The sequence below is a fragment of the Anabas testudineus genome, chromosome 15 (assembly GCF_900324465.2).
Source record: "Anabas testudineus chromosome 15, fAnaTes1.2, whole genome shotgun sequence".
Lineage (NCBI taxonomy): Eukaryota > Metazoa > Chordata > Actinopteri > Anabantiformes > Anabantidae > Anabas > Anabas testudineus.
Genome location: NC_046624.1, coordinates 20,446,872 through 20,464,409, shown reverse-complemented (window position 1 = coordinate 20,464,409; position 17,538 = coordinate 20,446,872). Strand labels below are relative to the sequence as shown.

The 17,538-nt window shown below is 38.9% G+C and overlaps 1 protein-coding gene across 1 annotated transcript; it reads left to right on the top strand.

Annotated features, from left to right (window-relative positions):
- Positions 1 to 11,776: 11,776 nt before the first annotated feature.
- Positions 11,777 to 14,442, top strand: LOC113159469 (protein phosphatase 1 regulatory subunit 3C-B). The gene is made up of 2 exons (XM_026356189.1): positions 11,777 to 11,943; positions 12,364 to 14,442. The coding sequence occupies exons 1-2, from the start codon at positions 11,930 to 11,932 to the stop codon at positions 13,388 to 13,390; spliced, it is 1,041 nt and encodes a 346-aa protein (XP_026211974.1). The 5' UTR covers positions 11,777 to 11,929; the 3' UTR covers positions 13,391 to 14,442.
- The last annotated feature ends 3,096 nt before the right edge of the window (positions 14,443 to 17,538 follow it).

Genomic DNA, 17,538 nt, shown 5'->3' with positions numbered 1-17,538 from the left:
TCGGTCCACATGTTAAATATGCAGCTTGTTGTTGCTGCTAGTGTGGATCAGCCTCCTTCTACTCTACTGAGAGAACAGCACTTATTAGAAATGACAAGAAGACAAACCTTACAAGTGGTTGTATGAATCTCATTAGGAGCTAACACACTAAATACTTTTTTACTCTTCTGTGTGATGTTTTGCACCTTTAAGCAGAGTTTAGATCAAGGTCTCACGGTGCACTGAAAGAAGACACAAGAGGACAAACATGCAGATTTTTTCTTTTATGGCTAAATAGGGCAGCAGGTGACTCTACAAATGTGTTGCTGTTCTCTCTCTCTTCCCTGTTTTAACATGTCCCCAGTTAAATCAGTACCTGCTGCCTCTGTCATATTTTTGGAAAAGAGTAGAAGCTGCACATGCTTCTCTGAGTTCAACGTTGCATCATTTTCAGTATCGGATTCAATAGATCTCTGCTGCTCTCTGATGGAAAATATTTGTAACTGCAGAAAGATTAATATAGTCTCCATATTAGGCGATATTTATAATATAACAAGATTAAATATTAACATGCAACTTAGAATAGGAGTTTTGTAAGAAGTTAAACTATGATATCTAATATAAATGTGAAGCATTTTTAAATATCTGTACAATGAATATGAATAAAACCTCAGCTCTTTCCATAAAACGTTATCCATTGTTGATTACAGTAATATTGTGTACTCAGTTACTCAACTATATGAATACTGTTAAGTATAAAATGACTTCACAGATTTACAATTTTTGGACAGATTCATGACAGGTTTCGAATTCACCACCAGAGGTCGGTGTTTGGTCACTGATATAAAAACCTGATATTAGTTCTCACCCCACAGAATAACAACCATCAAGGTGTGTCATAAATATATGAACGGAAAATTACTGGCAGAACATTTCTGACAGTGACAGACAGCTGGCCTCATTCCTCAACTCTGAATCAACAGGGACACACAAAAACAACTTCTGTCTTCGCAAGACAGGTTTTATTTGATGCACTGTAGGCACTGATAATCTACCCTTTGTATAGTGACTGTATCAAACCTCTGACTGAGTTTGTCCTTTTGAACCGTGACTGTCCACCTGACAGCAGTGTGTGAGTTGCTAAAAACGTGAAAAGTGGAAATTGCAGAGAGTTGGTTCTTCTTACATCATCACCTGCTTTCTTTATCCAAAGGTTGTAGATGAGTTTTTCTGGCTTAATGAGCAGGTCCAGCTACATTTACTTTACAATCAATCACCTCTCGTTACACAGACTGAACAAGTGACTCAGCAGCCTGTACTCATCATAAAGCTTCCTAATGAGAGGAACAGAAATAACAACATTTAACTTTGCAGATACAAGACACTGATCAACCCATTTTATATTAATAGTCCACATTTATTTCAAATAGTGGCACAATGAAATATTTGAAGGGTTAGACCTGGATGTTGGATTAAAACGACTCAGGTACAAGGACACAAAAAGTTTATAGTAAAACAAGTGAAGTATAATAAAACTGAAGTCTGCAACACAAAAGAAGGTGAGTGACAGATGTTTCAAGACAGCAAACGAGTGAGCACATGGGCCGGTTCTTATAATGTGGAGGGTCCAGGTGAACTACATGAGCTGACGACGCAGCTCCTGCAGTAATTGGCCAGGACCCTTTTCCAAGATATGGGGAGGGATGTCACACATTTAAGGTTCTGCTGTGACATCTAAAACACAAAACAGGGAAACAAGATGTCAGAAATGAGTCTGACATCACCTTTATTTATTTAATTTATGTTGCTACTATTTACCATCTATGATTTACATTAACCAATAGGTAACAGGAGGCAAATTATTATTATTGTTGCCATTATTGCTTTTTTCCATTTGCAAATCTATAGAATAGACAAAAAGACAGAATTAAGTTACAATAAAACTCAAGCAAACAAAATCAAAGCATGAGCTCTGGCCTATATTAAAATCAAATGACCAGGTTAAACAGGTTGTGCAGACAAGTAACAACATTTGAAAGATACTGTATTGATCAGTATTTCCTCCAATGCTGACATCCAGCTAACATATCATAAGCTCAGTCTCGTCGACCTTGTCTTGTCTTCCGGTCCTGGACTGAAGGAGCCACTGAACTGTGTCCTGCAGCGTGAGTCATTCACGCTGTTGTCAGGATATTTACACAAACTACAACATCAGTCAACCATTAGTCAGGCTTCAGTCCAGCTGCACACAGCGCCTGGCTATTTCAAGACCAGCCTCAGGTGGCACAGCGCCTCTGTGTGTAAGAGTGTGTGTGTTAATGTTTGAATTTAGCACATCTACACAACACACTCCCCATGCTGTAGGGATGTGTGTCTTTGTGCACGTGCATGCGTGTGTGTTTTTTGGGCAGGGTCAACCTACTTTCACCACAGTGCTCGAATGTGCCAATGTGCTGGGTGAAATAAGGATACACACCTCAGCACGCTGCCACTGCATGACTTAAGGAAATGTGACTACGACTTTCTTATCCTGGCACCAGAAAGGAACGTTGATATCTGAGGATTGTGTAAAACCCCGGGCTACATCTTTTCAACATTTATAGAAATATTTCCTCATAGATAAACAGTTGGTGCTGCCCAATCTCAAGACGAGATGATGCAATAAAAGGAGCAAATGATTCAAAATGGTAAAAAAATTAAAAGCAATATGGTTCTGTTCTGTCATCAAGTCTTCCACAGTATTTGAAATAATCATTATTCTATTTTTTGTAATCGCTACATTATCTCTTCCACCTCAGGACATTTAGAAAATATATCAGCCGCAGGATTAAATAATTAACTAATCGGAGCAAATTATTATATTATATTATGGTTTCTCCTTTCCAGTTATTGATGGACTTTTAATAAGATGACAACCACAAGATGCTACTAATAATATGTTTGTGAAGATATGAAATATGATGACTTGAAATGAAGCCTTAACAACTCTGACCTATCTTTGCAGACTGTAAACAGTCTGTTTACACCTTTAATCTCTCTGCAGATTTTGGCTGTGACTGGATGTTCTGGCAGAGCTTTCCTCTCTATTTTTACATGAGTCATGATTTCTCCACCTCAAAAAGCTGCAGTAAAAAAAGCTGTCGTTACTCTGGAGTCATGCCAGACAATCACGAGTGCTGCTCACGGCTCAGATTCTTTTCTCGTGTTGTCTGTATTTTGAAATGGCAGCGTGCAGATAACTTGAATCCGAATCTACATCATCAGGAAAGCAGCTGTTTGTGCTGAGTGTCGTAAACAGGTGAGAATTCACATCACCTGTGTAGTTTTTCCTCGAGCTATTAACGACTCACAGGTGGTTTCAGTGATTCTGGTTGATTAGACCTTTTCAGCACGAACACATGAATGGCATCTTTCGGATGCTTTTGCTTGTTGGTTGATAGGATGAGACAGATCACACCTGGAAGATTCGTTTTACTAAATTAGATTTGATGGATTCAGAAATTCTCTTAATACCAGCAGAGGCGACTGACCTTCAGTTGTGAACAACAGCTTTTGACTCCAGGCAGCATCCAAAATTCCTCAAACAGTTGTGTCACTTTTATATTCTCATTACAGACACAAAGGTGTAGTTGAGTTGTCTTTTGTATTTGGTCTTTATCTACTGAACAGTCTATGGCTCTGACAAAATCATAGAATGTGTTTGTGACCCCTGAAGACAGTATCTTTAAATAAAGAAAAGGTGATCGTTAGAGAACCTTAGACATCTCAGAGCTACACACAGACATATTTACGTAGAGTTTAGAGTTGAATTAAACCTTCAAACAGTTAAATGAAGCATAAAAACATACATATATTATTTTTTTGTTTATTGTATAAAACTTCTATAAGTTAGTTTTTCTGTATGTGTATAATTGTGCTAGACATCAATAAAGAGCACTAACCCATTTAGTTAAGTTAGGACACACATGTAAAATCCATAAATGGTGTCTAACCCAGCCCAAGTTGGGCCTCACCGCACCCCATCCTGACAGAGAGACTTGTCATTGACTGGAAAACTTTTGGGTTTGATGATGAAATACTGATCTTAGAAGTGATTGGTTCACATATTGGATCAACAACAGGACAGTTGATGGACATGTTTCCTCTGAGTTTTTACTATAAAGGTTAATTCAGTTAACAAAGCACCAGAGGAACAGGAGACTGTACAGATGATAAATGTAGGTGTCTGGTGTCATTTTATTCAATCTGGATTTGACCTAATATAATGTGACTGTGTCTGACGGCAGCTCTGTTATTAATGGAGAAGTTGGGAAGTGTCTGTCTTACTGCAGCTTTTTTTCTCTGTCCCCTGCTGCTGCCTGCATGATGCTGTTCATTTCCAATGAGCCTATTAAAGTGGGTTAGGATTTTTTAGGAATGGTGCCCTTCTTCAGTGACTTACAACTTGCCATCAGACCTAAAGCACCAACGTTCACAGAGAAAACCCCCTGGAACTGTCCTCTGAAGTTAGACTCAGAGTTGAGTTCAGGTGAGGTGAGCGCTGCAGACTCTTGAATTGGGTAATTGCTGTACTGTAAGAATAGAGTGCTGTTGAGCTGTATCATGGGGCTGTGTCCAGGGTTATGTCAGGTCAGCTTGCAACCCAAATTCTCTGCAGGGCTAACTGTCAACAGACCCAGAGCAGCCAAACATTTATAGAGCTCAAGAAACCTAACTGAAGGCACGTAGGCTGCAAGTAGGATCATGCATATTGCTGTGATTGCTACAGTCACTCCTTTGTCTCACAAGCACAAACATTGAGACAATGAATGTTTCATCTGCTGCTAATATTTACCTGCCTCATTCAGTTAGCAAATTGTTGATAAGGAGCATTAAATTGATAATGTTTGAAAGTACAAAGGTGAATAGTGCTCAACAAAAAGTCAGGTCTTGGAGTCGAGCCTTCGCATTCCAACAAATTGGGGACCTTGCCCCACAATGGCAAGGTCCCGAACCGGCAAAGCGGCCCCAAATCACGATGCTGCCTCCCCCATACTTCACTCATGTTTTGATGTTGTTACGCAGATGTCTTTTTAGACTATGCATAGTGTATTAATACAAAACAATTCTACTTTTGTTTCTTTTTCCCACAAAACATTTTCCCAGTAGTGTTGTGGAGTGTCAAGGTGGTGGCAAACTTAAGATGTATGTTTTATTTGGATATAAATGGCGTCCTGCCTTGGTTACCATGCCTGTATGATTTTTGGCAAAGGTCTGACTCATGAACAGAGATGTTAGCTCTAAACCACACCTCCATTCTCATTTCATTGATGGGACACCACGTTTGGTAACATTTGGAAATGGGTTTATTCAATGAATACATAAAAGAGAATGCCTGTGTTTTACCAGCTTAAAAATATTGTGTTTGTTTGTATTTTTGACTCTGATATAAATTAGATCATATTTTATGATTACTTTATGCAGAAAACCAGAAAACTGCAACAGTATTATTACTTTTTTTGCGACTGGATGACATTTCCATCATCAAAAGCAATCGAACGCCTTGTGTTGTTTGGCAATCTTTTAAGGTCAAGCATGTTGCTATCTGACCCTTTTGGTCTGCCTGCATTGCCTAAGTGCTGTAGATCTCTTCTCTAAAACTGGTTTCTATTTCTGTAGTTGTGATATACAGAGTGAAGACAAACTGCGTTGTTAACAGTGCAACAATGCATTTCTGACCACAATATGAGCTGAATGAATTTATATTTAGTTTAATCCTTTCCCATATCTGGTCTTTATCATTATACTTCACACACCCATTATATGGAATTAATCATAAACAGCGTTAAAGGTAAAAAAGTTTTTTGTTTTTATTTGTATTTCAGATGTACAAATGATTGTATATTCCAAATGGCTAAATTGAGCATTGTAACCCCAGACAATTTAGGATTTCAGTGTAAAGTTGTTATTTTTTTTAAACAGTGGCAAAAGAAAAAGTATGTTTCTGCATTCATTTGTCATAAAACATGATTTGATCTTCATGTAAGTCAAAAGTATTAACAAAATAATGTTCCTAAAATAATACCACAAAAATATGAACTTTCATGTCTTTAATAAGAACAATCATAAAAACCTAGTGCTAGTGGAAAAAGTATGTGAACCCTTGGAGTTAATAACTGGTTGACCAGGCACTGATGCAGCAATGCAGTGCTTTTTATGCCAGATGTAGTGTTTTGCGTCCTTCCAAATAGTTCAATCAGAGTTTTGTCAGTCAACAAAATATTTTGCCAATACTGTTGTGGGGTGTGAATGTGCTCCTTGAAAAACTTCAGGCATTCAGCTATGTTCTTTTTAGTAAGCAGCAGCAGCAGCTTCCTTCGTGGAGTCCTGCCAAAGGCACCCTGCTTGTTCAATGTTTTACCTTAATCAATAAGCTCTAATATTAATTACTATGACATGTCTTAAAATAATGACGCTTGGAACAAGTTTAAAGTCAACACATACCTACGTTCTGTCACGATGAACAACCTCAAAAAATCAACAAACACATTGTTTGGTAATGGAAATGTGTGGTGCAGGAATTTCCCACAATATGTTTTCTGCCTCTGCCATGCACTGAACCAACTGAAGGAAATAGCAGAAGTCAAGCAAAAAAAAAAAAAAAAACAAACAAATATTGCAAAAGCATTTTAAAACTTAGGTTGAGGTTGAAATGTTGAAATGGGAACACGCTTAGTGTAATTTAATCATGCGACCTAAACATCCAATAAAGACAAAAAAAGCCATAACCAGTCCTATGTGGAGAAAGTACTTCGCTTTAACTTACAGTATGTCATCTTGTTGAAACATCTTCTACAAAGGCTACCAGCTGTTAATGTGGACACACCAACTCCCACAGTTTGCATAACTCCAGTATTATAGTGATAGCACTTTATTGGTAGTACAGAGGCCCATTTCATGATAAACACAGCTGTGACTCTGTAAATGCAGTCGTAAACGAGTGATGATAGTGGTACCAGTCTTTAGACTTTAACCTGCCCTTATTTAATATTAGCTCCTGAACTTTGTTTCTGAATTTCCTCTTGACAAATATCATGCAGTGGCCAACTGCACATGATGGCAGCCATGATGCTGAGGACGGGCCCAGCAACTGGGCTCAGCGCCCTCACTGTGTGTGTGAAAGGACAAAAACCATAGTAAAGTGCTTGTTTATTTTTGGTGGGTATTTGACTTCATTTAAACTGTTAACGTTTAGGCAAAGGCTTCTTGATCTGTTACAGTAATCCTCCATCCACCTACAAAATCTATTGTCAGCTGGTTTCGTTATACACTTAAAACACACGTCAGTCCTGTTCCCTAAAATACAGTTGGAGATATGGAAAGATGTAATCGATGGTTTACTCGTTTAATTTCATCATAAAAGACTAAAAGCAACACAGGACCCACTGTTTATGATTCTCTCCGATATTTAGCAGCATTTCAAACTTCTGGTTTTGACTCTATGAATGACTTTCAAACTACCAAAGTTATGCTTGTAACTTTAGAACTGATACTGTTTGCCACTGGCCAATCCCTGGATCTTCATTACGCTAGTGAGTAAATCGAGATTGAATTTGAATAACACATGGAACCTATTATGGCTATTTTTACTCTGGCTCCCACACAGGAATGCTTAATGTTACACTGAGCTCTTCTGGATTAATGTACTCAGGGGAAAATAGAGTCATACATAACCTCAGAACTGTCAAAATCTTAAGAAAAATCCAGTCATGTGACGGTAGCCGGCCAATCTCAGTGTCCGATAGCCTCTCCTGATTCCTTTTTGTCGGCAGGGCTTGGAGTGGTTGCTACATGAACAGTAACTGTGCCAACTGGCATGCTAGGAATCACACAAGAGCCGATGGTGTCACAAGGTCTCCCTCTGCCTCTTCTGTCTGTCTCCCTCTGCTACCAACTTTCCCAACACCCCCCCTCAGATCTTAAATTTCTCTTGTGATCTTGATGATATTTCCAGATATTTAAAAAACCTGCATTAGTATGAAAGGGAAATTGTTTAAAAAGTCTGTCTTCTTCCCCTGTTTGCACAAAAAGCACAGTAGATTTCTGGATCAGATTTTTCTTAACTAAATTAAGTGACTTTTTGCAGAATGCAAAAAAGGTCTATATTAAGTGTTGTAGATAGATTGATTGCTAGACAATACTGTGCAATTGCAATGTAAGAGACCATTTTGCAGCACATATTTTAACTATTGTAATGTAGTTACCACAACATTAGGAAGTTGGTACTAGTTGTGTGGAAACTACTGTGCAGTTGTGAGGTAAGACGCACGTGGCCATTTTGCTGCCTGTATTTTGCCTTTTGTAATTTACTTACAGTCGTATTAGAATTTGTGTATTGCACTTGTTTGGTGTAAATTGCTGTGTAATTGTAAGGTAACTGCCATGATTAGTGTGTAATTAGTACAGTGTTAGAAAATTAGTAGTGTGTGAGAATTGTGATGATATGGTGACATATGAATATACTAATAAAAAGTGCATCATGTTATAGGCCTTCCGTTTTTTGATTTCACAGTATTAGATAGTTTTCTAATCACTGGGCAACAGAAATGTCTGCAGGACTCAGTTTGAAATATAAATGTGTACCTACCATATACTTTGGAATACAAACCAAAGTATATGGACATTTCTTCTTCCATGAGCCACTTACTAATTGTTTTATCTTACTTAGTTGCTAATTATTGGATAATAACTAGTAAATGTGATTGTTTTCTCATTTTGGATTTTTTGGTAAGTAAATTAGTTGAAATAATGTTATAATATAACATAATATATTAATTTCTAGGTAAGTATATTAACATTTCAAACTTCATACTAAATGTTTGTAATTAAACTTAAATGCAGTTATTTCATTTAAATTGTGAAACAATTACTACACAATTGTTCAGTAATTAGAGAACTGTAATTTACTAGGCTACTCTCTAATAGCTAATGTTTACCTCTGATGGTTCATCTATCCTGTTTCACTGTTTTGCTAATTTCTTGAGCAGCAAAGTTTCTGAAAAACAGCAGTTACGACAAATCCGTGAGGTAACAAACTGTGGGGTAACATCTGTGTGAATCCACTGGAGTGTAACGACTGAAACTCCGTTCCTCCTCCCATGTATTGCCACCCCCCTGTTTCTTCATGTCAGCTTCATCATGATTGTTGTTCAAATCTTGACAGATTTTAACCATGTGCAGAAAAATACACAAATGGCACATTTGACACTGATGGGGAGCAGCATCACAGAGTAATAAGTGTTTTAAACACTCTCTCCGTCCCTGCGACTGGACTAAATGTGGGTTAGTAGGACCTCGCTCCACCTCCCAGTCAGCTCAGTAGGCCGTTATCATGCTGAGTCATCATGGTTATAGTAATAAATGGAGCACTCCAGGTACCAAAGGTGCTTGGTTGGGTTTAGAGATAAATAGTGGTTTGAGTTCAATTAAAATAAATCAGTTTAAAGTTGGAAACTCTTTGTTGTCCACCTAATTTCAGCCAAAACCATAAAATTTACTTCTTCATGTCACAAATACAAACAATGGGTGAAAACACAAAACAGGCTTAAATTAAATTATATATCATCCTTCCCAATGGAAACTGCTTGTCTGCTTGTAAACTGGAATATTAACTTGTTAAACACATAATTTCACCCTTTTACTTTTCATCACTGCTGTTTTTTTGTAAATGTTGCTATATAAAGAAATCTTTTTTCTGATGTAACCCTGGGGCTATGTTGGGATTGACCTTGGCAACCCATAGACAGTCGGACAGGGCTGCGATAAGTACAGCCTGTGGTCTTTATGATCATGTGAAAGTGGTGTGTTTGGAGCTTTGAGTCTAAAGTCTCTGTCCAGATGATTGACAGGTACACAGAGGCATGGGGATGGAGCGTGATGATGAACCCCCCAGCGATGGTTGTGATCACGTGCAAATGTGGTTTTGTTTACGTTACAGAGAGGCCTGCAGCTTCCTCTAATTAAAGAAGTTGATAGAAGACATGTTAAATAGACTGGATGGTTCAAACACACGTTGATCTGTGAATACAAGTGAATGAGAGGGCACTGAATCCAGATCATCCACGTGTTGGATTGAGAATTTAGTTTGGAATTCAGTTTTGAAAACGGCAGAGTCGTTTCCGCCATCGTGAGCACTTTGTTCTGGTTTCGGGGGCATTATCACCTCTTGGGGGCTTTTCAACCCTCAGACTTGTCTCTGAATGATCAAAAGTGTGTTTGTAATGACCCTCAGCTGAGATTTCACAGTACGGCTGAATTATTGTAAAAGTAACACAGTAGAAAGGAAGATGAACCTTTATCCAGCCTTAACTTAATCATCCCTGATCGACTTCATTTCTCCAAAAAATGTCCACTCTGCTGATGTTTTCCAGGTTAATGTTTAACCTACGGCTGAAGATCAATAAAGCAAATACGCTTTAAAAATAGCATCTCTGTCAACAAGTCAAGACTGCAGCAACTTTGACTGACAGGAGGAATCTGAACCAAACTTTTAGTACTAAAGTTTTAGTCTTTGCTCTAAATATACAGAATTTAAAAACATACATTTTACTCTAAGGATAACACCTCAAGATAATGAAGAACTAAAAGAGAAAACACTGGGAGATACTGTGTTAATACATCAGAAGCTAATGATAACGACCACTTACTACATGGTCGTTCCTCATTAACGCTGCCATTTGGTTGATTGAGTTAAAAACCCATTGTACTGTAATAAATGTCATTCCTTTTGATTATTCTAGTTTCTATAGGTTTAAATATGACATTTTGTAAGATGTTGAGATGGAAATGAATCACTACATGCTACAACTATAATGTGGATATGAATATTAAATACACATGTGGGTTATTATGGAATAAAACACTACTTTTAATAATCACGTACGATGTATGACTGTACTTAAGGTGCTAAAAGTAACTAAATAATGATTGAGTCAAGAGTAATAACTGAGGAGCTGTTTCTTTGTTTCACAGATACTTAGGGACAAATCGATACTGATTCATTAAATATCTGTTAATGTGCAGATTAACAGACTCAACTTCAGAGTCAATTAGGAACTGATGATTAACAAGTTATTTAACTATCCACAGGCGTTTGTTAGTAACTATAATCACGTTTGTTTCATGAGTGTCATCAGTCTAAGGATTAAAGCTTTAAATTACCTTTTCTTATCAAATGTATGTTGGTCTGATCTGAATCGACATCTTTATGATTTGAAGAGTAAGAAAGAAAAGAGAGTGAGTGCACAGAGTCATCATGAATTATTTTATTGAATCACTTTTACATGTGAGGCTTTGGAAGTTTGCCATCAACAATTGGAAAAAAATACATCTGTTAAATCTGCACATTTTAAACATTAGTACTGGATTTAAGTTTCCTTTTAAACACATCAAACTCATTTTTTATTCCTTTTCCACAATATTACACTTGTCTTTCTACAGAGTCACTAAAATAATCCTCTTGTGACGAAGGAGCCGGTGGGTTTATAGAGCTCTCTGCAGTGAGTAATCTGAACATCATGTTGGACACCAGCAGGGGTCCATCATGTTTCTCAAATAGCAGCTGAGCCAACAAGCTGAGGCATCACCGCCATGGGGCCCATGTGAGCGACACTCCCCCTTCAGCTGGGAAGCAGCCAGGTCAAATTTGCTCTGATTGGCTGGAGCGGAATCTCACTTACTTTTCATTGGCTGTTGCATGAACCATATGACTGAATATGCAAATTGTCTCTATGTGGCAGTTGAAATCCCAGAGTGCTGAGCAACCCCGGCAGTGAAAGGCAGAAGAGAGACAGGACAGAGGTGGAAGAGCATGAACTTCTAGAAAAGCTTTTGTACAGATTTCAGAAGTCAAAAAGGATTAAACAGTTTAAAACGCTGTTTTTGTTTTTCTTGGGACTTTTTTCTTTATTCCATGAGTGCTGCAAGGTAAGTTTCAACAAAAGAGTTTAGTTAAGGTTTTGCAAAAGTGACGCATGTTAGAAAACACAGCACGACAAATATCTGTATCACTTTTATCAGGTGCATGACTTTGTTTGCAAGTAGACTTTAGATTTGATTAGATTTGATTAGCTCAGTTTAGACATTATACAAGCCTCTGTAGTTTTAGTCAAATCGAACATTTTCATTGGACAGACTCTGACAGTTGTTGATATTATGCTGCGTGCAGAAGTGACGAGTTTCCTCAAACAGAAACCTTTTAAAGTCAGCTTGAGTTTTTTTTTTAATTGCATAAAGTAGTCACGTCCACTAATCACTCTCCCTTTCTCTCTCCACCACTCTCAAATCTCCTCTCAATTTCCTGCTCTCTCTCTTCCTCTCACGCCACCTCCCCTCTCCCTCCCTCAGTGTGCTCAGGTCTTTCAGCCCATCAGCCATGCCGGGCCCAGTTATGCCGATGGACGTGGCTATGAGATTCTACATAAGCCACTCACCGCCTCCCCTGCGAGGTTTCCTCAGCTCCTATGAGGAGCTGCAAAGGGCCAAAAACAGGGTCAACCAGTCCACCACCCGCAGCCACAACCAGCAGCTGTACAAACCCCTGCGACCCTGTCTCAGCACCCAGCAGAAAGTGGTGGGTAACGGCGATTGCATCAGCTGGAACAACAAGGCTCACAAGAAGAGGGTGGTGTTTGCTGACATGAAGGGCATGTCACTCACCGCCATCCACGTCTTCTCCAAGTTTGATGATGAACCCTATCAAGAAAAACATTGCGGGGGAATCTCAGAGGAGCTCCAGTTTGACATGACAGACCTGGAAACAGCCACAATGGATCTAAAGATCAGTTCTGTGCGCAGCATGGCACTGGACTTTAAACAGCCCTCAGCCGACTACCTGGATTTCCGGAACCGTCTGATTCAGAACTCCGTTTGCTTGGAGAACTGCTCACTGCAGGAGCGCTCACTGGCCGGCACCATCAAGGTCCGGAATATTGGGTTTGAGAAGTCAGTGCAGGTGCGTGCCACCTTTGATTCATGGGCGAGCCACACTGATGTCGAGTGCACCTTCATGAACAACGTCTACGGCTGCCAAGACACTGACACCTTTTCATTTGTTCTGGAGCTGCCTGCGTACATACCCCCACAGCATCAAGTTGAGTTCTGCATCTGCTTCAACGTCCAGGGTCAGACCTTCTGGGACAATAACGACGGGAAGAACTATGTTCTCAAACATGTCGGCTGGAACGGAGAGAACCTGAACACTCAGACACACCCAGCTTCTGTTGAGCAGAAGAAGCCTTCAGAACACAAAAATGGAGGTTTGAGACTCCTGGAGCTGGAGATTGATCAGTTTGGCAGCCCACGCATGTCCAGCGGACTCTTCCCTGGCTGGCAGAGCTGGGGTCAGATCGATAACACAGTGCCTTATTGGTGAGAACATCTGGACATATGTTAACACAGCAATAAAATAAGAAATGAGGAACTCACAGCGTTCAGTATGAATCCAGCTGTGGGTCTGAGGTTGGACTGGCTCACAGCCAGAAACTGAACTGAGGCAAACAACCTCTGCTTTTAAGCAGAGGAAGTTCATAAACCAGACAGAAACCCATTTGTGATGTCCTCAACTGACCTACTTTATGCTGTAATATATGGTCATTTGGCCTAAAGACAAGCAAACTGTCGGAGAATGAGGGGAGTCTCCAATCATGTTTCATATATTCCTCTGTTGTAAAACATTAATGTGCCTTCTGAGAGTGCATGGCTACTAAAATTCAGGCTACTTGTACAATCTACAGCAAGCTGCAAGCCCTTTGTGAACGCCTGTGTTAAATATGCACTGATTGAGATGACGTCCCTCTCAATGTAATGTCTGTTAAGTGAAGAAGAAACAGAAATGGAACTGATTACATCCTTCATATTGAAGGGAAAGCACAGGGAGTATGTGACAACGAAATGCTTCCCCGCTGAAAGAAACACAGCTGATTTATTTCTAATGAAACATGCACACTAAAACTAGCACCTTCAAAAGGAGAAAATGTTAAACATGATTCAAAATGGCCTTAACTTTGAAATTTGAGTCATGCAGCCCGTTCTTTCCCTACATGTAAATTGCACGTGTGATATAAAATGTTTGGGTGATATGATTTTTTTAAAGAGCTGCTATCAAAAGATATGTTACAAGAAAGACTCTGCACGTGATTGGCGGTCTAGAACATAGACTAAGTTTAGAGGTTTACTATGTGGGTAATACTATGTCAAGAAAGAAATTATTTGACAGATGTTTTTATTCTCTTGTTTTTACAAGTGCAATTCTGTGATGAGTGTACAGTATGTATGGCTGGAACTGAGATAGGACCTGTTCTCACTGTGAAGAAAGCTCTGTGCCCCAGCATTTAGCGTTTCACTTGAAAGTGTGTGTAGCTGACATGAACCATGTCAGTCATGTATTTCCCTTTCTGAAAATAAATTTCTATATTTGTGCTAAAATGTCTCGGACCTCCTTTTATTTCTTTATTTACTCACAAAGAGAAGTGTCACACAGTAAATCCTACAGTAACATTTGAAACACGAATGAACAGTTTTTCAGCATCAGCTCTAGTAGTACACACTACGCAGTGTACAGTTACTGATACACTTCTAAACAAGAACTCCCACAACAAAACTGAAACCAAACCTAAACAGGAAGCAGAGCCCGTCTCCAACAAGCCGAGTTCAAACGCTGCTAATTTGAAGAAAACACACTTTAACATAATTCCTAATTTACCTAATCAGGAAGGAAACGAAGATTTTATTAATGAGACACAATTTTATCACAAACTAGACTTTATTTCTACATTTCTTTGATTTGTTTTTGTCGTGCTTGGTTACACCTCCACCAGTTTCAGGTTTTTGTGTAATGCAGCTGCTTCTGTTGACAGCTTTTATTGTGAAACATTGACAGGAAGGACTGAATTTCAACATGTAAGTAGTAAAGTACAATTAAAGCAAGTGAGTTAAAACAGTTTACAATTTATTTATGTACAGATGGTATGAATTTATCCTCATTTATCAGCAGTACATACCACACCAAGAGTCAGGTCAACAGAGACCACAGTGTTGGAACTGTGTGACCAGTCATCAGCCACCAACAGAACCATCATCAAGACAAAGGCTCACACACGTGCATCTCTGAGGACCCGTGAAGCTCTGTTAGACTGACCACTGGGTTCTTGGTCACCTCCATGGTGACCGGTTACTCAGTTTGGATGGACGACCAACTCTAGGAAGAGTCCTGGTGTTTCAAAACCCATTTCAACTGAAATGTCACTGCAAATATCCAGATCCTCTGAAATGGATTTAGCTTTTACTGGGCAGAAATTGCAAAAATCTTGAATAAATAATCAAACGTTCAACAACACAGACACCAGAGTAGTTTAAATGAGTACAAGAATACAGTGATAAAAATCAGTTCATGTGCATTTGGACTGTGGATAAATGCAGAAAAAGCCTCAGCTGCCTGCAGACATTTTCTTTCTTTCCTCAGACTCATTTCAAATGCTGTTGTTCATGCTGGATTCATATTCAGCAGGAAGATTGCCTTCTTCCTCTCTTTGGCATGCACAAAGGAAAGACCTCAGGCTGGACCAGGATGACCTTCTGAAGCCTGAAAACTCAGCTATCAGACTTTTAACTCTGTGAGTGCAGCTTTAGTTTCTCTTTCTCTCTCGCTTATTTCTTGTTTTGTTGCTATATCATATATAAATCTTTTTCTCAAAGCACTTTACAGTAATATGACATAACGTATCAGCGCAGCAGACAATACTGTGTGTAGATGTAACTGGATGCATAAAGAGAAATTACAGTAATATTTATACAAACATTTTGTAACTTGGACACCAACTATGAAATAGATATATAGAAATATTTTTAGGATTTTAAAAGGAACAGTGCAGCTTGTGATTCGTACTGTACAAGCTGCTGTACAGAGCTTTACTTTTTATTTTGACACAGTGTGTTGAATAATCTATACACATATCTGACCTGGACCACTCTCAGTGTGGGGTTTACTGTAGAAAATTGAAAACCTGAACCTATATCAGCTTCAAAAGACACATTCATCCTGAACTCAACCTTCCCTCAGGCTGCAGCTCATCCCCACCTGCTGCTTGATGGAACCACATTCCTTTAATACCAGTAATTTCCTGATGGATCACTGTAAACAACTTCGAGCTCTTCATCCCTCAACCGTTATGTGTCATATTCATTTTTCATACTATAGGTGTCCGTTGCTGCAGCAGCGTTCACTGTCACTGTCTGTTGCAACGTCTACTCTCATGTTTCTTTTCTCTATTTGGTTTTCCTGTTTACATTCATTTCTCCTTTCTGCCTTAATGTCACTGGCGAATCCAAAACACGTGTCAGCAAAACATGAAGGAAATACCAAGATATTATACACAGTTTTTCAAACACCATCTGCTTTTTGTTGAAGAGATGCCAACCAAGAGGGGATGTCCAACAATACAACAGCTGAGTGTGAGTTTAACAAGACGTCGGTAACTCACAGAACTAAAGGACAAGAAGAATATGACGATGGAACAGAGGAAATGCTGGTTAGAAATAGAAGATTTTTAGCAAATGCGCCTACACTTGCCAACCAGTAAGAACATTACTGCGTAAAATAAGAGAATAAACTTTATTTCAGCAGATCTGTTTTCTGCTTTTCTATGATTTAATACAGCTGCATTACGAGGGCCTTTAAACATCAGTCTATATTCTTTCATTTCAATAAATTCAAGCTGCATACACTTGTTTTTGTGTCAATTATTATGAGCAGCTAAAATATCTCCTTACCATGAGGTAATGTATCATTGGTATTGATCAGTCTCCCAGTCACTCACTCCTGACTAATCCTTTGTTGTCTGAGGCGTCAAAATAAAATAATAACGATTCATTTACATTTATTTATCATATAGACTAAATATCAGCTGTAAAATGTGCAGCCAGAGTCACGAGTAGCTCACAGTCCAGCACTTGTCAAACATTAATGGAGGACGGGCTGCATCTAGAGAATTACTGGACCAATATGATGCAATGAGGATGTAAAGAAAACCTCCCATCCGGTTGTTATGATCCCTGCCTGGCCTTGTCCCTGTTAGTTTATTTTTCTGTCCCTGTCCTCTCTGTCTGTCTTCTTTTCACAATTACCATGATCAGCTCCACCTGTTTAGTCCCTCTGCTCACTCACCTCAATCAAAACTCAACTCACAAAACTCTTCATGTGACCCTAAAGACAGGATAACGCAGTATGTGCATAGAAAAGAGCAGGTTTAAATGTGCCTGTGCATGAATGCAGGCCAAACACAGAAAAAACCCAGTGCTAATTTTAACTAATCTGCTAAGATAAGAACAGTAACAAAAAAAGTTTCATTCCATTTAAGGAGGCAAAGTCTCAGTGGTCATTAGTCTGGAGGAAGACAACACAGTTCATTTAGTTTTACTGTCTTCAAGGACGAGTTTCAAATCCCTGGACAAACTGTCTATTTTTCAAAATGTTACCAAAGATTGTGCCACATAGAGTGAACTGTGTTCGTGTCTTTGCATCTA